This window comes from Callorhinus ursinus, unplaced genomic scaffold (assembly GCF_003265705.2).
Source record: "Callorhinus ursinus isolate GAN/ISIS: 27379988/994484 unplaced genomic scaffold, GSC_fseal_2.0 scaffold23, whole genome shotgun sequence".
NCBI classification, from domain to species: Eukaryota; Metazoa; Chordata; class Mammalia; order Carnivora; family Otariidae; genus Callorhinus; species Callorhinus ursinus.
This window is the reverse complement of record NW_027397085.1, coordinates 7,683,625-7,705,553: the sequence shown is the minus strand read 5'-3', so window position 1 is coordinate 7,705,553 and position 21,929 is coordinate 7,683,625. Positions and strand designations below refer to the sequence as shown.

The 21,929-nt window shown below is 42.5% G+C and overlaps 1 protein-coding gene across 1 annotated transcript in view; it reads left to right on the top strand.

The window, feature by feature from the left end:
- MCCC2 (methylcrotonyl-CoA carboxylase subunit 2) overlaps positions 1 to 511 on the top strand; it is a 78,979-nt gene extending 78,468 nt beyond the window's left edge. The window contains exon 17 of the mRNA XM_073905367.1: positions 437 to 511. Coding sequence (XP_073761468.1) covers positions 437 to 482 — 46 coding nt within the window. The 3' untranslated portion in view covers positions 483 to 511. The remainder of the gene's footprint in view (positions 1 to 436) is intronic.
- The last annotated feature ends 21,418 nt before the right edge of the window (positions 512 to 21,929 follow it).

Below are 21,929 nucleotides of genomic sequence, written 5' to 3'. Positions count from 1 at the left end.
GAAATAGAATGGGGGCGCCTGGGTGGCTCAGTTGGTTAAGCGACTGCCTTCGGCTCAGGTCATGATCCTGGAGTCCCAGGATTGAGTCCCGCATCGGGCTCCCTGCTCAGTAGGGAGTCTGCTTCTCCCTCTGCCCCTCCCCCCTCTCATTCTCTCTCTGTCATTCTCTCTCAAAAGTAAATAAAATTAAAAAAAAATGAACAAGCTCATCATAGTCCCCTGATTCACATTTGTCATCCATCCCCTATCCACAGAGACAGCCACTTGTAAGCAATTCTGTTTTGTTCCTTTGGTGATATCCCTATATAAGTGCTTGCATTACGATTTCTTTTCAGCCTTAGAAATAGTCTATTTAATTCTTGCTCTAAGAAATCAAAATTTTAGCTCGCTTACACAGCCTCTTCTCAATATAGTTTCTCTCCCCTTCTCCCCACAGGCTCATAATCTTGTATCTACAGTTTAAAAAAATCACAACGCTGTGAAATCTGAGGACTTTTTTTGTTTGTTTTTGAAAGTCTGGTGTCAAAATCCATTTGGTGTCAAATTCTCTAAACTCTCTCACGTATGGTTTATAGTGATGAAGTATCCACTGAAGCCAATACCTCTGGAGAGCGGGTGGCTGCCAAACTTGACCACTGTGGCAACATTGATGACAAAAAAGGACAGTAGCCTGGGATGGATTCTTCTGTGTCCTTTGGATCACGCAGAGAAAGAAAACGACAAGACAGGATGTTTCTGAGCTCTAGTTACAGAGACACAGAGAACTTCTGCAGTAGCCGTAAAATTATTTCTTACAGCTACAGAGCCAATCTTGCTGAAAGTCAAACTCAAACTTTCCCTGAATTCATTGGCTTGCCACGACTCTCTTGTGAGAGTTAGAACGTTGAGAAAGACTGGGACCGCAGGTCTTAGAATGGGGACATCCGATGGGCTTGGATAGAGCTGACAGTGCTGAATCCCCGATTACTCAGAACTTTACTTGGTGGTGGAAGAAGTCTGTTTTTCTTCATCTGGGTAGACTAGCCTCTGGCTTGAAGACTAATCATCTTAGTTGGAGAAATTGCCTTAATAAAAGGATGGCTATTGTCCTCAAGACTCATTCCAGTCTCTTCCGGTTGTCCCTAGACCCATAATGAGGGAGAGAAGCACAAAGTGTGGCAGTAAAAAGTGAGGGAGGAAATAGCTAATACCGCAGAGGAATGTAGCCCCTGGTACCTGTACGCAGATCCTGGCTCAGAAAATGTTTTTTACTCTTTACCAATTTGTAAGTATTCCCAGAAGCAGTTTGCTTTTATCTAGTGCAACCAACAGTATCCAGAAGCAATTTGCCTTTTTTTTTTTTTTAAGTAGGCTCATGGAGCCTAATGCGGACGACGCTGAGATCAAGAGTCAGATGCTTAACTGACTGAGCCACCCAGGAGCACCCAGAAGCAATTTGCTTTTACCTAGCACAACCTACAGTGTATTTTCAGTCTTGCCTCAGGACTATACCACCTGTCCTGCCTTCTGTCATAAGTCCACAAAAGCTTTGGACATTTTCACATACAAGATTACAAGGGATCACTGTTTTTTTTAAATTATGTTAATCACCATACATTAGTTTTTGATGTAGTGTTCCATGATTCATTGTTTGTGTATAACACCCAGTGCTTCATGCAGAACGTGCCCTCCTTAATACCCATCACCAGGCTAACCCATCCTCCCACCCCCCTCCCCTCTAGAACCCTCAGTTTGTTTCTCGGAGTCCATCGTCTCTCATGGTTCGCCTCCCCCTCCGATTCCCCCCCTTCATTCTTTGGATCACTATTTTTTTAAAAAAGATTTTGAGAAAGAGTGAGGAGGGGGAGGGGCAAGCAACTCCCCACTGAGCAGGGAGCCCGATATAGGGCCCGATCCCAGGACCCCAAGATCATGACCTGAGCTGAAGGCAGATGCTTAACCAACTGAGCCAGCCAGGTGCCCCATTGGATCATTATTTTGATGACTATGTTAGTTAGACCTGATGAGCAGGAAGGAGCAAGGACTTAAGATGCCTTAATCAGACATACGTGAACCGTAGGGTGGGAGATACAGACTGTGAACATTGAATGGTCTGTCTCCTTAGTGACGTTTCAGTGAGGGTGGGAGGTGTCCAGTTGAGGCAGCTCCTGCAAGGTGAAAAATAGATTGCTGTGTCTTTCGTTGTCTACCAATAAAAGGAGGCATAATCCCTGGTAGGCCTTTTTTAATTTTGGAGAGAATTTATCTGAACTTCAGTTTTGGTTAAATAATAGAGCAAGAGAAGGGTAATCCTCTGGCTGCGGAGTCCACCATGCATGGGAGATTGTTTGCTTGGTGAACTGAATTTGAGTTGATTCCCCAATTGATTTTTGCCCCCTTGCTGCTATCCTGCACACATTCTGGGGACTGAGTATGGAGCCTTTTGCAGCAGAAGCTGCTGATGCCTGGCACCACAGCCCCGCAACCCGCCTCAAAGTTTGCCTGCAGTTCCATTTCCTGTAGATACCGACAACTTCCTCCCTCGGGTACCTGTCTGGCTCCGCTTGGCAGAGCTCTGCTCAGCGTGCAGGGCAGCCTGAACGTGCTGGTGACTTAATGCTGCAGGGGCAGCCCTCTACCAGGGAGGGATGGAGTTTTTTGGATAAGTATCTTCAGCTTTGAAGTCTTCCCTTTGTCCCCACCAGGATAGAGCCCCAGTGGCCCACAGCAGAAACTTTTGTATTAACCTGAACTTGATGGGCTTTTCTCCCTTTCTGTCCCATCTCACTTTGCCCGCTCTGTCATTCTGCTATTTTGGGATCACCTCCCAAATAAACTCCCTGCACATGAGTCTTTGCCTCGGGGTCTGCTTTGGGAAACTCCAAGCTAACCCAGCTGTCAAGGGCTCTGTCCTTGGTAGCACTCTATGCAGAGTGTGGCTTCCTCGCTCCACATCATCAGTCAGCATTCTGTCCAGCACTTTCGTCCTCCATGAGTTCTTTGGCACATCCACTGACGACCTCTGTGGTTGTTGGTTTCTTCCTTTCGTGCTCCTTCCCCTCGTCTTATTGGTGTGCGGGGGTGAGGAGGTGCTTATCCTGGCTTCCCTGGCCCCTCTTCAGTAGAAGTCTGCCTGATGTTTGTACCCGGATTTCCTGTTCTGCTGTCACTCACCAGTAACCCTATGGTCTCTCTCCCTCTTTCACTCCTTTGCACATGTTCTCCCACTGCCTGACATTTTATTCTCCTTGTCTGTCTGACAAACTAATTTCTTCCTCCAAACTTTGTTCAAATGTGAGCTCTCCCATTACATTTCCTCTAACTTCCCCTCTCCAAGTAGACACCGTCTGTCTCTACGTGGTTGTATGTTCTGCAAGGGCTAGGACTATACCTCTTTGTTCCTCACTGTATTCCCATTCTCTGGCACAGTATCTGGCCTGGCACAAAATAGGTGCTTGATAGAAATTTTTGAGTGGACAAATGAATGCATTCCTTAAGGGTAAGGAAGTCAACTTGGCTGGACATGTCAGCACTTCGAATGGGACCTGGCACACAGACGGACCTCTCCAGGGTGGTTGCAGGGGAGCTATCTCCAACCACCCTTGGGTGAAACCCTTGCAAGATGAGGATTTGGGGCAGTCAGGGGGAGTGTGTGAGGGCAGTAGATGGATGGTAGGCTAGGAGCAAGAAGTGAGGTTACTATGTTCTGTCCCAGTGACTTGATATTGTTCCTGGAAGAAAGTTAATGTCGTAAGGTCTTAGTCTCCCAAGAGTAGAGTATGGAGGCAAAGAGCTGGAGCTGTCTTGGGCTCGGTCACTTGTTAGTGTTATAATTTGGGGGCAAGTTATTCAAATTCTGCCTCTGTTTTATTATCTGTTGTTAGTATTAAGTGAATATATTACTGCCTTTGTTTATAACATTATTTGTTATATATCATATATATGTACTTCATATAGTCATTTAGAGCCCATGGAGGGCACATAGTAAGCCTTAAGTGTCAGATAGTTATAGAATAATTACCAGGAGGCTAAGGTAAGATTTTAGGAAAGGTGACTTACTCAAAGCCACAAAAGAAGTCTGGGGTGGGTCTAAGAGTGATAACTGTATATGTTGAGATTCAAGGACCATTTTAAAAATCCCCGTTGCCAGAGGCCTTCAGCAACTGACTTTATCTCCCCGAGCAAGAGGACTTGCCAGGAGACACTCAGATCTATGCTTGTATCCAGGCAGCAGGATGGGATGATTCAGAAAGTCTGTTTGATTTCTGTCGCTGGAACTCTGATACATATTTGGCATCAACAGCTGGATGTTCCCTAAAGGGCTCATTCAAGCTCAAGTCACTGTGCCTGTATGTCTGTGGACACACGGATGCAAAAAGGAACTGGGTCTTAGAAAGATTGATCCTTTGGTATTGGAAATGCCAATGTAGTTCCACTTTGGTTATTATGCATCAAATCTTTTTTTTTTTTTACATCAAACCTTAATAAAAGTGAACCTGAAAATGTCTCTTTGGTAGTGATAATGTTACAATGGAAATCAGGGTGATTAATGTCAAAGCTTCAGGATCCAAGCTTCTCTGGCTAGGTCTTATATTTGTGAGGAGAGTACTTGGATTGGATCCTGTACAGTTCTCTCTGTGGACTATTTGTCTATGTCCAGTTTCTTTAGCAGTTGGCTCAGGTGGATTTGGATTCCTCTCTATTTTGAGTTGAAAGGTAGGATGAAGGAATTAGACCAGAGTCGAATTGTTTAAGGGTATTTTTATTTCTGGAAGAACAGCAGTTGAAAGTAGTGGAGAAGTCTGCCTGGACCCCTCAGTGATGGGTCCTTCCATCCTCGACACACCAGTTGTTGTTTTGAACTGTGTACTTGCTGTCATTTACTATTTTTTGTTTTAAATTTAGTGGTTCTAGGGTTTACTGTGCACATCTTGTCATATTTTTCTACCAGTAACGTTAAAGCTCTTCACGACTAATGTAAGAAAGCTACTCCAGTTTGCTCCCATTCTCTCCTGCCATCTTTTGTGGTATTAATGTCATACCTTTTAATTTTACATCTGTTACAAAACCCACAGTACATTGTTACTCCTTTTGGCTTTAAATTGTAAGTTTTTTTTTTTACATGTCTATAAAAAATAACAGAAAAGTTGTTTACCCACATATTTACCATCTGATGCTCTTCCCTCCTTTGTGTACATCTGAGTTTCCATCTGGAATGATTTTCCTTCAGCCACAGAACTTCCTTAACATTTTTTTTTGGTCATATGGGTCTGCTAGCAACAGAGTGTTCTAGCTTTCATTTTTCTGAAAATGTCTTTAATCTTTTTTTGGGGGGGCAATAACTGTTGGATAAATATGTGGATTGAGAGAATAAAATATAGGCAACTGTTTAAAATAATGCAGAAAAAATGTAAAGACATTTGATCTGTATTAGTGGAAAATAGTTTATGGAGATGGATATCACATAGTGTCATTTTTGTATCAAAATTCTGTGTGTATTTAATCATAGAAGAACCCTGGAACAATAGACCTGAGAACATAAACAGTGGTATATCAGTAAAGTGTCTTCTTTTTGCATATAGTAGAATTTTCTGAAGTTGCTAAAGTGAACCTGCATCACTTTTACCAGAAGAAAGTAAAATGTGTTTGTTTTAACCTATTTGGCTTTTTCCTTCTAATGGACTCACACCATTAAAATGCACAGCTTCATAAAATTTGTTTAAAAGTAAATGTCATTTAAGCTGTATCTTAATAATGCAAATGCTAGTAGATTAAAGCATGTTTGTGGATTCTGGGTTTTGCAAATATGAATGATGGGGGAAAATAGGTACCTTTTGTTGGACTCCTGGGAAAAGTGAAAGGGCGATGCATTTGACTTCATCTACTCATCGAAATTGAGATCTTTTTAAAGAAATAAAATATTAGTGACTAAGTTCAACCTTTTTCCTCATTTCCACCTCCTCATGACTTGTTTACCCCCTCTTTCCCTAATGAACCACTTTCAGGAGTTAGGTGTATCTTCTTCCAGTCCACTTAAAGATACTTTAACATAGTATATTTGTGTATTAGTAGCCAATAGTAGGTATTATTATATATGTGCTCTTAAAGTTTCCATACATGATGTCTTACATAAAATTTTGTATTCTCCTTCTTTCTCACTCACATTTTATTTTGACATCTGTCCATTTTGATTCCAATAGAGAAACAGACAGCAAAATGGATAGGATCACAGCATCTAGAATCAGACTGGCTGGGTTGAATTCCAGTCCTGCCATGACTAGTTGTGTGACAGCAACTTTCCTGTCTTCTTGGCGCCTTAATTTCTTTATCTGTGAAATGTGGGTTCTAATAGTCTTAACTTTATTGGGTTGTTGGGAGGACACATTGGGCTAAAACACGTAAAGCACTTAGAACAGCGCCTGACGTGGAAAGTGCTGTATAACAGCCATTTGTTGTTGCTGCTCTTATTAAAGATGCCCCCGGCCATCTATTTCTAGGACAAAGGTGTTGAGCTGTTTTTTGGTAATACAGATTTCCACTGAATCCCTCTTGTGTTCTCAAGCAAGCATTACTACCATTGTGGCATGGGAGTTGACTTGAAATTGTTAACTATAGAACAGAAATATTGTGTAATGTTCCACCATATCAATGCATTTCCTTAAGGGTGGATATTTAGGTTATTTCCTATGGTTTTTCTATTAAAAAAATCGTGTAATATTCTTCTGTGTACATGGCTCTTTATGCACATGTGGAAGAATTGCTGGGTTGGGATTGAACTCGTCTGTTTAATGCCAAAGCACTGCATTATGTATGTACATACATAACAAATAAACTTAATAAATTTCAAGAGTAGTGATGACCCGTGGCTAATGGAAAAATTCCCTAGAGATGAACATTGTCCCTGAGAGATAGCAGCCATCCGAGGGTCTTTGGGCAGAGGAGACGTTAAAGTCTTCTCACTCTGTAAATGAATCCACATTGAGCATTTAATTGAAAGTGATACATTTGAAGACCAACAGGGGAAAAAATATTTACAGGGATATTGTCCACACGAACAGTTTTTATTGCTCCAGGAATGAGGGTTTATTAGAAAAAACTTTAAAATTTTTATGTTTAATGGACATTTAATCGTAGACATTTGTTGCAGACTTGAAAGAGTGGTGATTTGTGGGGACAAGAAGTTTTGAAGCATTATTTATTTTTCATTCTGACATAGTAAGTCTTATTACTGAGCCAAGAACCATTTAATTGTCTGTATATCAAAGCACTCAAGGATTACTGGATGGCGTGACTGAGTTTTAGATAAGTGGTGGGGTATTTCAAAGTGTCAAATTAGTGAAGAGTTATAGAGAAGGGGGAAGGAAGGGGCCGACGGGAGAAAAGAGGGTTTCACTGGTGGTGGGGGTGGGGCAACAGCAGAACATCCTGCTTTGATGGAACCGAGTCCAATACCCGGGAGAGAGGACTGTCTTCTCTTTAAAGTCTGTTTCCAGGGACACAGAGACTCTGCAATCTCCTTCAAGCAGACGTTTCTTAGCTTTCAGCAGGCTCAGAAAGATTTGGAAATTCAAGTTTAGCCCCATTTCCTCCTCTTCAGGCCTCTGAGGACCCAGATGGCAGTCTTGAAGTTGGTTCTAGAAGTTTACATTTGCCTTTCAAGGTCAAAGGGCAGAGAGGGTGGCACAGACTGTGAACCTTTTCCTTGGCACTCAGTTCCCTGCTTAGCCTTCCTCTTCTCTTCTCAGGTCCCTTCCTCATTATTCTGCCAACTATACCAAGACACCTGCAGGGGTGCTAGAGTGCTCAGCTGGCAAAATTGTGTCCTTGGTAGTTGGCCCCGGAGCCAGCTTGCCTGGTTGTGTAGTCCCAGCCTGCATCTCCTTTTCTTCTCTGGGCAAAGGTGCAAATGACATCACTCCCTGCATAGAGTTGCCATCAATGTGGGTAAGGCTCAGTGCAGTGCCCAGCAGATCCCACCCCATTATGGTTTCTCGGGATGCCTGAAGAACACTGAAATATGCAGAGGAAGAGGGAAGTAGCTCTAGCTTCGGAAAATTCAGGGCATTGCTTTGGCTCACCCTATTCCTGACCCTAACCCTAATCTTAACCTTAACCTTAGTCTCTAAAGTAGTTTGAGATCGAGACATTCATAGACAGCGAAGAATAGAGTGAGCATTCCCACTAAGTGAGTCTCTTATTCTTTTGAGTTGGTGGGGGATGGAGGCGACCCTCCAGGCGGGTCAGTTCTGGGCAGGAGCAACCAAGTCTCTACCCTAACCACCAGTATTCTTTTCTTGGTGTGCCTGACATTTGAGAAGTTAGCTTGATTGACCTCAGGGTTAGCCAGCCAATTGAAACAAAGCAGAGGGCAGAAACTTGTCTGGAAGATATGGTTAAAGGCAAAGAAATGCAGAACGTGCTTTTTAACAAAGCATCTTAAGGGAGACACACAGCTTACAGGCATTTTATTTTGCTTTATGACCCAGTTGCGATGAAGTTTAACAATTTTCCTCCTCCCTCCCTCTTCTGTCTCGCCTGCTTTTTAGATAGTGCTTATCCAGAATGGTCCTGTCCATCACCATTGTGGTAAGGATCATGGTTTCAGAGACTAACAATAGACAAATTCATAACGATATCCATAGATAGGTTTCCCACAAAACCCCTTGGTTTCTTTTGCTGTATATTTTGGTTTAAAATAAGTCATTTAGAAAAAGGGAGAAGGGAATAGTTTACAGTAAACTAAAAAGAAATAAGGTAAGATATGAATTCCAAACTTCGAGCAAACTTCACAGAATTTTACACTAAAAACAACCAGTTAAATAGATAATCCTTTTAATAATTAGGGTGATAAATGAAAGATCCTAGGAATAGAAAGTTTCTGAAGGATAGAAATGAATCAAAGAATGACAGATAAATTATACTTTAGGGGTCTTAGGTCTGTTTATCCCTTCTTGATGAAATAGCTTTCAACCTAAATTTTAGGTTTTATAGGAAAACATAACTGAAAACCTTTCTCATCCATTCTTTCAGAAAGGCAGGTAGAGGGCAGCAAGCATGTGGGCTTTGGATCAGATCTGCTTCAAATCCCGGCAGTGTTGCTTGCTTAATTGGGACTGCAGACACACTCTGTGTTCTACCTGAGTATCCTCCCTCCCCTCTGTGTGTGTGTGTGTGTGTGTGTGTGTGAGAGAGAGAGAGAGAGAGAGAGAGAGAGAGAGAGAAAGAGAGAGGCAGGCAGACACACGCACACACACAATTATGTAGCTATTGTCTGTTTCCCCAAAACTCATCTACATGTGGGTTTTAGCTCATTGGTTACTGCCTGCATAAACATCCATTATACACCATTCCTGTTGATTTATAAATGGCAGCACTATCAAATTACAGGTAAGAATGCTTGTAAGTGTTGTAAACATTTCTAAGTATTTACTTTATCTTAAAAAATTAGTATCTCATTCCGGACTTCCAGCTCTATTACAAAGCTGTCATCATCAAGACAGTATGGTACTGGCACAAAAACAGACACACAGATCAATGGAACAGAATAGAGAGCCCAGAAATGGACCCTCAACTCTATGGTCAACTAATCTTTGACAAAGCAGGAAAGAATATCCAATGGCAAAAAGACAATCTCTTCAACAAATGGTGTTGGGAAAATTGGACAGCCACATGCAGAAGAATGAAACTGGACCATTTCCCTACACCACACACAAAAATAGACTCCAAATGGTTGAAAGACCTAAACGTGAGACAGGAGTCCATCAAAATCCTAAAGGAGAACACAGGCAGCAACCTCTTCGACCTCAGCTGCAGCAACATCTTCCTAGAAACATCGCCAAAGGCGAAGCAAGGGCAAAAATGAACTACTGGGATTTCATCAAGATAAAAAGCTTTTGCACAGAAAAAGAGACAGTCCACAAAACCAAAAGACAACCGACAGAATGGGAGAAAATATTTGCAAATGACAGATAAAGGGCTAGTATCCAAAATCTATAAAGAACTTATCAAACTCAACACCCAAAGAATAATCCAATCAAGAAATGGGCAGAAGACATGAACAGACATTTTTCCAAAGAAGACATCCAAATGGCCAACAGACACATGAAAAAGTGCTCAACATCGCTCGGCATCAGGGAAATCCAAATCAAAACCTCCATGAGATACCACCTCACACCCGTCAGAATGGCTAAAATTAACAAGTCAGGAAACGACAGATGTTGGCGAGGATGCAGAGAAAGGGGAACCCTCCTACACTGTTGGTGGGAATGCAAGCTGGTGCAACCACTCTGGAAAACAGTAGGGAGGTTCCTCAAACAGTTGAAAATAGAACTACCATACGATCCAGCAATTGCACTACTGGGTATTTACCCCAAAGATACAAATGTAGGGATCCAAAGGGGTACGTGCACCCCAATGTTTATAGCAGCAATGTCCACAATAGCCAAACTGTGGAAAGAGCCAAGATGTCCATCAACAGATGAATGGATAAAGAAGATATGGTATATATACCCAGTGGAATATTATGCAGCCATCAAAAGGAATGAGATCTTGCCATCTGCAATGACGTGGATAGAACTGGAGGGTGTTATGCTGAGTGAAATAAGTCGATCAGAGAAAGACATGTATCATATGACCTCACTGATATGAGGAATTCTTAATCTCAGGAAACAAACTGAGTGTTGCTGGAGTGGTGGGGGGTGGGAGGGAGGGGTGGCTGGGTGATAGACATTGGGGAGGGTATGTGCTATGGTGAGCGCTGTGAATTGTGCAAGACTTGTTGAATCACAGATCTGTACCTCTGAAACAAATAATGCAGTATATGTTAAAAAAAAAAAGATAGCAGGAGGGGAAGAATGAAGAGTAAATTGGAGGGGGAGACGAACCATGAGAGATGATGGACTCTGAAAAACAAACTGAGGGTTCTAGAGGGGAGGGGGGTGGGGGGTTGGGTTAGCCTGGTGATGGGTATTAAAGAGGGCATGTTCTGCTTGGAGCACTGGGTGTTATGCACAAATAATGAATCATGGAACACTACATCCAAAACTAATGATGTAATGTATGGTGATTAACATAACAATAAAAATTTAAAGAATAAAAAAATGAGTATCTCTATGATATGTAACATTAAGCACGTATCATTTATTTTGATCTCAACCCAGTGTATGTTTCTATGAATTGTATATGATTTTGACTCTATCACAAGGGTAGACTCTTCCCTGAATCCGCAAATTCTTTTTTTTTTTTTGTAATTACTAGTTTTGCGTAGTTATCATTTTCTCTCTTAAGAGCCACTGGGATTATGGAGGACTTGAAGCAGCAGAGCACAGAGGTCATAAGTTGGGACTCCGAAATCAGATTGCTAGGGTTCACATCTCAGCTCTGCGACCTATTTGCTGTGTGACCTTGACCAAATTACTTAAGCTCTCTGGGCCTCCGTTTCCTCATCTTCAAAAAAATGAGATAATAACATAGCATTGTTAGGAAGACTAAACCAATTAATCTCAGTAGGGCCTGGACCCGTTCTGAACTATAATTGCTAAAAAGTCAAAGAATTAAATTGTTATTTTTGCTAATAATTTAAAATGGATAAATAAAATACTTGAACAGTGTATTCATAATTAATAACATTAACTATTAAGTTAATAGCTATTAAAATATTGGTATAGTGTACATTATTTGTGATACAACTTTTAAGAGAAATATCTGTGTAAAGCATCTGACACCTAGTAAATAGTAAATGGTAGCCATTCATTATTATTTCTATCACAAAAGAAACTTATGCTAAATTGTATTTAAAGGACACTCATTAGATTCAGTTCTGTGTGTAGAGCTTTGAAAGAGAGCAGCTTTTTAAAAGTATGTTGTTTTCAGTTTCAGTGAAAATGTGGTGACTAATGCTGAGTGCTGTTAATGTTTCAAAGCCAAGCCATGGGTGTCCTGTGTGATGGGAGTCACTTGGGGCAGTGTGAGTAGGAGGCAGGTGAGGGTTTTGGGGATTTTGCCTTCCTGCTCTTTATTTCCCTCACTGCTTCTGCAAATGTTAGTTTGAAGCAGCAATCTTGAGAGCAACCTGAATGGGGGCAGGGGAAAACCACATGGCAGTGGATGGTGATTAGTGGATTTTAAGCTTGTCACCTTCCCTGGATTTCTCACTGATCCCCTAGTTCAAAAGCCTAGTGATGGTGGTAAGAACTGATGGAGCCATGTGGCAAAGCTGTGTGGCTACTTAACCTCTCTGAGCCTTAGTTTCCTTATGTAAAAATGGGTGAATAATTCCTGACCCTCATTTTAAATGAGAAGTGCCTATCAGCTGCTTTGCTCAGTGCCTGGCCCAGAGTAAGGGGCTCTGTTAGTTTCTGTTATTAGTGTCCATAACTGGGTTCTGATGTCCACATCCATTGAATGCATCCCCTCCAAGAGCACTAACGCATCTTTTCTTCAAGGCTGCTGTTGAATAAGAAGCTCTCAGCTATCCTAAAAATTAATGAGGTTACTATCCCCACACCCCCTCACCTCTTCACTATACAATAGTAAAAGGTTTTTTTCCATTTCTCCAGTGCTATATATCTTAGAACAAAAATTTCCCTAGTGGATGCAGCTATAAAGGAATAAGCTCTCTGACGTCAAGGCCCAGGCTTAGTTTGGGGAAATGATCTTTGAGATGCAATCAGGGGGTATTATCAACACCCATTTCAGCTCAATCTGTCTGATCCCTAGGAAAAGAAATCTTAGCCATTTCGTTCTGGAGGCATGAAGTCTGTATTTTCTGGATCTTATGATTAAGCCTGTGATGTGCCACATTGAAAGTCTGGTGCTGGGTCATGTATGATGTCACCCAGTGGTCCATGGTCATTCACTGACACTGTTGGGAACTCCGGTCACATCTGATGTCCTGGGTGGCAGTGGCAAGGCCATCCCTGGGCCTGACTTGTGCCCCAGAGCAAAGGCCCAGCGTAGATTCCCTTGGGAAACAGCTTGGGCATGAAGGACCAGGAGTTCAAGATCTTAAAATAAAGCCAAATTGTCCCTCACAGGAGATGTTCTTGGGCAGTTTGAGTCTTTCTCTGTGGAACCCTAGGTGTGCTTCGTGTGTGTGTGTGTGTGTAGGGATGAGGAGGGAGGGGGAGGGACACACTTGTATTTCTACCCAGTAGGCTTCCCACAGGCTTTCCTGGGGAAGGGAGGGGAACCAGGAATGCAGATGCCAAGGGGTTGACCCTGAGACACCACTGGACAAGTCCGGGGTCTGTGGGAGCATGTGCACCTGCTGAGCCATGAGCAGGTGAGGGGTGGCTGGGTGCAGATGGCACAAGCCCAGCATGTCAGATGAAGGGACGGGTGGGGTGGGCTGGCCCAGAAGGTTGACCTCCTGCTCATTTCCTCGCTCACAACTGTTCATTCCCAGGACACTCTGTGCCTGGCATTGTTCTCAGCTCAGATCCTTGCCCTCACTGAATTTCCAGTCTAAGGGGGAAGATAAACAACTAACAAGGAAACAAATGAGTCACTTTCAAGGTAGTGATAAGTGCTGGGACAGAACTGGAATTCTTTTTTTTTTAATTAACATATACTGTATTATTTGTTTCAGGGGTACCGGTCTGTGATTCATCAGTCTTACCCAATTCATAGCGCTCACCACAACATATACCCTCCCCAATGTCCATCACCCAGCACCCCCCCGCCACCCCCCACCACTCCAGCAACCCTTAGTTTATTTCCTGAGATTAAGAGTCGCTTATGGTTTATCTCCCTCTCTGGTTTTGTCTTGTTTCATTTTTCCTTCCTTTCCCCTATGATCCTCTGTCTTGTTTCTCAAATTCCTCATATCAGTGAGATCATATGATAATTGTCTTCCTCTGACTTATTTCACTTAGCATAATACCCTCTAGTTCCATTCACATCATTGCAAGTGGCAAGATTTCATTTTTGATGGCTGCATAATATTCCATTACAGATATATACCACATCTTTATCCATTTATCTGTTGATAGACATCTGGGCTCTTTCCATAGTTTGGCTATTGTGGACATTGCTGCTATAAATATTGGGGTGCAGGTGTTCCTTCAGATTACTACATTTGTATCTTTGGGGTAAATAGCCAGTAGTGCAATTGCTGGGTCATAAGGTAGCTCTATCTTCAACTTTTTGAGGGCTCTCCATACTGTTTTCCAGAGTGGCTGCACCAGCTTGCATTGCCACTTTCTCACCAACATCTGTCATTTCCTGACTTGTTAATTTTAGCCATTCTGACGGGTGTGAGGTGGTATCTCATTGTGGTTTTGATTTGTATTTCCTTGATGCCGAGCGATGTTGAGCACTTTTTCATGTGTCTGTTGGCCATTTGGATGTCTTCTTTGCTGAAATGTCTGTTCATGTCCAGAACTGGAAATCTGTGATAAAGAATAACAAAGGCAGCTATTTTGAGTGGCTGGAGAAGGACTGGATGAGGTGGCATTAGATCAAAAGATCTAGAAGATGAGAAGAAACGTGTGGGAGTAGGTGGGGGTCCGGGGGGGGCAGATGAGATGAGATTAGTGGAGATCTGCAGCCTAGCAGATGCTCATAAAACAAGTGCTGGAGGATGGGGAGGGTGGCAAGACTAGGTGCATCTTGTGGGTCATGAAGGGAATTAGGAATTGTTCTGAGTGCAGAGTTAAGACTTCCAGAGATCTAAGTAGGGAACAAGAAGACTCAATTCATATGTAAAAAAAAAAAAGATCTAAGTGGTTGCCATATTGGAGAATGGGATTTGAAGGGGGCTAGAAGCCCAGCTTGTGAGTTCCAATGTGGGGAGTTGTGTGCCTTCCTCCTCTGTAATCTCATCTCACACTGATTGTCATAGTTCGATGTCCCCTCATCCCACTCCCAGCAACATAGTCATTGCTTAAGGGCAAATAAGTGTTGGCAATTCTCAGTCAACAACCCTGCATGCATAGGGTTCAGTCGTTTATGGTTAAACTACAGTGAACCGTTCAGGAAAGGGCTCCAGGCCCTTAGGTTTTGAGTATACTAATACCATCCCTGAGAATGTCTGCTTTGAGGAGAATCGTGAGGGAGGAAAAACTTTTCCTTTACCCTCTTAGGTTCAGTGAGTGGGGCCCTGCAAATGTGACCATAGACAGATCAACAGGAGAAAAGGCACACAATTTTTATGAATATTTACTTGCATGGGAATTCACAGAAAAGTGAAACTCAAAGAATTCTTTAGACTCAGGAGCTTATCTACCCTTCTTACTAAAGGAAAGAGGGTGTGGGTTTCAACAGACAATAAACTGTCTGGAAGCAACTAGGGAGTACATGGGGGAAACTAATGGAAGGTGAGGGCTATGTTATTAAGGTTTGTTTCTGCAAGTTCATGTTGGTGCTGGCTCTCCATCTTTTATGATAAGGGTCACTCTCCTCTTCCTGACACAGGAGGGGGTGGGGGACACTTTCACAAAGGGAAATTTGTGCTTTGCTTTTAAGCAGATATATCCTGTATCTATTGATTCTCAGTTGCTTTCAGCTCAAAGTCTTACCTGAATAATCTTTATGCCAATGGCACATTTTGGGGTAGCATATCCTACTCTCCTTTGAGATCCATGTAGACATAAAAACTCTTTGTATAAAATAATCAGTTAATGAGTTAATAGCCATTTTTGCTCCATTCCCGGGGCAGGGAATCAGAATCACAGGTGGATGTCTTGGTAAAAAGACACAGAACAGAGAAATATTAATAAAAAGCTGCCTAACCATGGATGGGCTGTCATCCCTTCAAGCAAACTTGATATACAACCTTAATACTGTGGGAAGCTCCGGCAAAGGGCTGTGTATTGCTCAGTTCTTCTTCCTCAGGGCCTTAGAGTGGTTGGAGATAGAAGTCCCTGCATGTTTATGGAATTAAATTGAATATAGACAGATGTTGTGGAGGAAGGTAAGCCATGGCTGTAGCTACTTTTTAGAGTGCAAAGCCCACTGAGATGGGAAAGGTGATTTCAGAAATGGCAGCAGATGCTGGAGGCAAGATGAGGCTTGGCAGAAAGAGGCTGGGAGAAAGTGCCTTGAGTGACATTTTGGTCTCCTGGGTGACATTTCTATGTTTGAAAAAGATGAAAAGATGCATAACACGTAGCCTCTTCCCCAAGGGTAGCTATGTCAGGTGACCATATGCAGACAACTCTGTCATGGTGTTTCTACATTGTGACATGGTGAGTGGCAGGTGATACAGTAGTACTGTGAAATACTTGAAGTATTGTGGAAGGGTGAGCAGAATTCAGAGGGTGACAGGGACCATGTACTGAAATCCTGGAAGGAAGAAAGAGCTCTGATGGAAGGAGGCATTTGTCACCTGTGTTCACACATGTGGAAGGAAAGTGTGCTTGCTGCTGTTGCAGATAAACAAAGGGAATTTAGAAATAAATCATCTATTTGGGAGAACTTTCAACAATAGGAATTCTGAGATGTTTTAATTAGATTATCAAGGCATGAAAACGGATGCTTTTTCTGATTGGGAATTTAGCGCAGTGCATGTGTTGGGTGCTTCAGATTCATCCTGTCTCACCATTCCAACACTATGGGGAAGTTTTTTTTTTTTTTAACTAAGTTTTAAATTTGAATTCCAGTATACTTAACGTACAGTGTTATACTAGTTTCAGGTATACAGTATAGTCATTCAACAGTTGTATACAGGGGCGCCTGGGTGGCTCAGTTAGTTAAGCGTTTGCCTTTGGCTCAGGTCATGATCCCAGAGTCCTGGGATTGAGCCCCATGTCGGCTCCATGCTCACTGGGGAGTTTTCTTCTCTCTCTCCCTCTGCCCTGCCCATGCATGCTCTCTCTCTAGCTCTCTATCTCAAATAAATAGAGTCTTTAAAAAAAACAATTGTATACAATTGTATACATTACTCAGTGCTCATCAAGATAAGTGCGCTCTTACTCCCCATCACCTATTTCCCCCATCCCCCACCCACCTCCCCTCTGGTAACCATCAGTTTGTTCTCTAGAGTTGAGTCTGTTTCTTGGTTTGTCTCTCTTTTCCCTTTGTTTTTTGTTTCTTAAATTCCACCTGTGAGTGAAATCATACAGTATTTGTCTTTCTCTGACTGACTTATTTGCTTAGCATTATACTCTTTAGCTCCATCCATGTTTTGTTGCAAATGGCAAGATTTCATTCTTTTTTATGGCTGAATAATATTCCTGTGTGTGTGTGTGTGTGTGTGTGTGTGTGTGTGTGTGTGTACACCACATCTTCTTTATCTCTTCATTTATAGATGGCCCCTTGGGCTGCTTCCATAATTTGGCTATTGTAGATAAGGCTGCAATAAACAGAGGGGTGCATATATCTTTTTGAATTAGTGTTTTTGTATTCTTTGGGTAAATAGCCAGTAGGGCAATTACTAGAGCATAGGGTAGTTTTATTTATTTATTTTTGGAACCTCCATACTGTATTTATGGGGAAGGTATTTTTATGTCCATTTGATGGATGTACCATCTGAGGCTTGGAAGACGGTGTGGTTTGCCAGCACAGGGGGTTGTACCTGTACAGCAGGTAAGTGTCTGGCTTCAGTGCCCTTTGCTCTTTTCCATACACCATACTTTCTGGTTGGTGATCTTAACAAAAAGCCTCAACAATGATCTTTTGAGGGTTCACTTATTCCCCTCCTTATTTTTGTTGAGTTTCCTCCAAAGTCCTGGAACCAGTGGCACACTTAAAAAAAAAAAGACTTTATTTACTTGAGAGAAGGAGAAAGAGAGAGACAGATAGATTGAGAGAGCACAAGGAGGCAGAGGGAGAAGCAGGCTCCCTGCTGAGCAGGGAGTCTGATGCAGGACTTGATCCCAGGACCCTGGGATCATGACCAGAGCCAAAGGCAGATGCCCAACCAACTGAGCCACCCAGGTGCCCCTCCCAGTGGCACATTCTTGTCTAAGGCCTAGTGAAGCCTCTCAGGGTCAGGGTCACCCATCTTATTTATAGGGATTTCCTATGCCCTCCCTATAACCCAAGTCTGTCAATTAAAGACATGTATAAATGATGATGAAGGCCAACTGACAGGAGGATGCACTCAAGCTCTGCAGATATGCTTGCTTTTTTCAGTTTTGCTAGTTGATCCCAGAAAGAAAGAGATTCCCCCCCTGCCCCAGGTGACCTGAGGACCCAGTGTAGGAAATGCTGTGGTTGGAAACCAAGGCTCCTGCCTTACACACCTTCAAAGAGTTCCCTTTTAAATCAGTTGTCAACATTTTAAAATCAGGAAGTTTCATGTAAAAATCCAAATTTTTATCTCCTCTTGAAAAGCTAGATGCTCTACCACTGTCTGTTGCCTTGTATCTGGGCCTTACCTTACTTGCTAGATAGATAGCTGGATTTACAACCACTAGGCTAGAACAAAGGAAACGGATCCAAATGCTCAGTTCAGTGCATTAGGCCCCAGGAGGGCCTTTCTGCTCAGGGAGAGTGAGAGCCTTCCATCTTCCACCTGGGGAGGTTTGAAAGGACATTGCCCGGGCACCACCCCAGACAACTGAATCAGAATCGCTGATGCTGCGTATTGTTTGAAAAGCTCCCAAGGTGGTTCTCATTTGCAGCCCAGTTAAGAAACTTTATTTAGGGTTTCCACATAAATAACACTAGAACCTTGGGTCTCTGCCGGAGAAATGGGCTTATGAAGTCTTGAATGCAAAATTGGTTTCTACCTGTCTCCCAGCCCGTTTGGGCAGCCCCTTCACTTACCCTTATTTACTCCCATGTAACTGGGCTTTTAGGACTTCTATGTCCACACCTCTGGACTAAGATATGTTTTTGCAGAATCCTGGAGAAAGAATAGACAAGAAAGGAACAAAGCATTACTTCAAAGTTTCCCTTTTGAAATGCTTGGACCTCTGACTATCATACGGCAAATATTAAGATCCCTACAAAACAGGTGATGGCATCTGGAGGCTACTTGCTCTTTTTTGTACACCCTTGCTCTAGAGAGAAAACATAATGATAAAAAAAAAAATAAAACGAACTTGACAGGTTCATTTGAAGACTTTTTCATCTCCTGAGGAGAAATTTCATTAGCAAGCACTGGGAGAGATTGGTCTCTCTGGGTATCTGACCGCTGCCATGGGCAAAGCTACAGTTACAGTCCATTCCAACCCCCCTGCAGGGCACTGGGTAAAGGCTGTGTCCATCAGCAATGCCTTCTTCCAGGGCCACCCTGGTCAGCAGTGCAAATGGCAGAAAATGACATTTGCATCTGGGCAAGAAGCATTATAAATGCTAATAGCTATGCCTTGTCAGGGTCTCTTCTTGTCAGTGAGGCATGGTAGGTTTGTGTCTGCACAGGGTGAGATCTTTGTTCTTCCATTAGCCAAAGTGCCCTTACAGGCCTCTTCGATTTCCTGGGAGAGCTTTGGCGGGGCATACAGGAGGACCTCAGTGCAAAGTTGATGGTCTGCCTCATAAAACAGAGTTCCATTCACATTGGGAAGGTCAAAGCTTGCACTTGGAGACTCAGCCTGACATTTTTGCAGTTTCCAATAAAAATTGACATGGTTTGTCAGGGAACCATAGGGATTTTGACATCATGTTATGTCTTTTTATGATATTTGAAAATTTTTTTAGATTTTGTCTTATTTTCTATTTCTCTTTTGCTTTGTCTTTTCACACCTTCTTTTCTCAAACAATGATAAACTTGATAAAGTAAACAATTTGGCCCAACTTCCTTCCCACTGGCCTGTAGACCTGGATCCAGTTACTTAAATTATCAGTTTTATCACCTATAGAATGGGAAATATAATATCTGTCCAAGGTGGGTAAAAATGAGTCTTTCACCAAGGCTTAATTACTATTAAGGTTACTGTTTGGGGGGCTTATCTTTGTACTTCAAGCACTCTTGGAAAGCCCTTAATTGAGGGGACATCAATCCATCCTGGTTTAGCTATCGAGCTGTTCATATTTTATGAGGGAGGGTATTAGCATCCTGAAAAGACCTGGCCTTGGAGTTCTTTTGTAGGGCAAAGTGTACACCCTGAGAACTCACCAGAGGATGCAAAAAGCCCCACAGCTGTACTCTCTAACCAGGGGGTTATATCAGAATCACTTGGGATGACTTTCTTAAGCTACCTGAGCTCCACTGCCCCCCTCCACAGACATTCTGGTGCCTCAGGTTTTGGGGGGGTATAAGCATATGTAGTTTCCCAAGCAAAAATTTCTAGTTGATTCTGATCCTTTTTCCTGAGGTTGGGTACCACTTACCTAAGAAGGGTAAATTGAAGGTTCTCTCTATGTGGCTTCACCTCTGACGCACAATGTTCCAGAGATAGTCTGTTTGGAAAATATCTGTCACCTGATGAGTTAAGACTGAAGACAGAAAGAGTAGAGATATCAGCATTTCTGTGTGATGCCCGAGGGTTCCCCTAAAGAACTCCCAGCTTGGCCATTTACTTGCCAAGAACACTTTTCCCTTCTTTTCTGCTCAAACAATTCTACCCTTCAAAGTCTAGCTCATATTATGACCTACCTTTGATTGCCCCTAGCCTAAAGAGCTTGTCTTTCTGCACTTTTAATTCACTCATTGTCTGGATGATTTATGTGACAATTCAATTAGCAACTGATGGCCTAGCTTCTGTTTCAGTTGAATGCAATTTGTCTTGTATTGCTATTTAATTTTTCACTTATGACTGTCTAGTGGAAAGAGCGCTGATCTGAATTTTCATTCTGGCTTTACTGCTAACTACATATCCTAGGCAAGATAGTTAACATTCCTGGGCTTCAGAGCCGCAGTGATAGAATTCCACAGTTCTCTTTCTTGTCTCACCACTCAAGCTTAGGTTCTTGCTCAATGCTTGTTCATTTCATTTTACTTTTTTTGGGAATCATTGTGATACAGTTTCTAATACATTCCCATTAATCCCTGCCTCCTGATATTCATGCCTTATGTCATTGTCTGCCCTTTAGTGTGGGCAGGACCCAGTGAATAGAATATGGCAAAAGTGATGAGAGGTTACTTCTCTGACACCTTGCCAATACCCACTGAGTTATCTTGGAGGTGGATCCTGCTTCAGTTGGTCCTTGAGTTGACTGCAGCCCCAGTCATCTTACACCTTATGATCACACCTTCTGATTACAGTCTTGTGCTGATGCTGAAAGAGATGATCTAGCTAAGCCATGCCTGGATTCTTGACCCACAGAAATGGTGAGATGATAAAGACATGTTGTCTTCAGCCACTAAATGTTGGGGTAATGTGTTATGCAGCATAGATAACTAGTACTATATATGAGATGGGTTGGTGGGTATGGTAATCTGTATATCTGAGTTGGCCTGATAAAGCTAAATTACGCTGCAGTAACAAATGACCCCAAAAGCTCAGTGGCTTAAATCCACAAAGTTTATTCCTCATTCATATGGTATGTCCATACAGGCTGGTTGTAGCTCTGCTCAACATTTTCTTCCTTCCAGAACTTTCCATAACACAGGCTCACAGAGCTGCCTCTCTCTGGAACATTGCCAATCAGCATGGGAGAGGGAAAAAGAAAGCAGGGCAAAGTATGAACTGGTTTTTAAAGCTTCACCATGAAAACAGTGCCTCCTACTTTTGCTTGTATTTCATTGGTCAAAGTGAGTCAAAGGGCCACACAGAAGTCGAAAAGCATATACTTTTGTGGGAGTCCAAGGTATAATCCTCCTCCAGGGAGGGCCACCAAATGCTTGTGAACAATAACACATTATAACATAAACCATCGCACAGTGGTTCAGGGGTGGAGGAGACCCAAACTGCCATGATGTACACCACAGCCTCAGGTGAACAGAGGCCCTGGAACCTGAGAGCAGAGTATGATTGAAGAGCTGTGTTTCCCAGAGAAGGGTAGAAAAGGGAGTGTTAGGCCCTGAGGAAAATTGAGGATTTTTAAAACGTATTCCCATAATCTCCATTGTTTTCTCCCTAAGATCCCCATAAATCAGTGAACTGTCTATGGTAAATGCA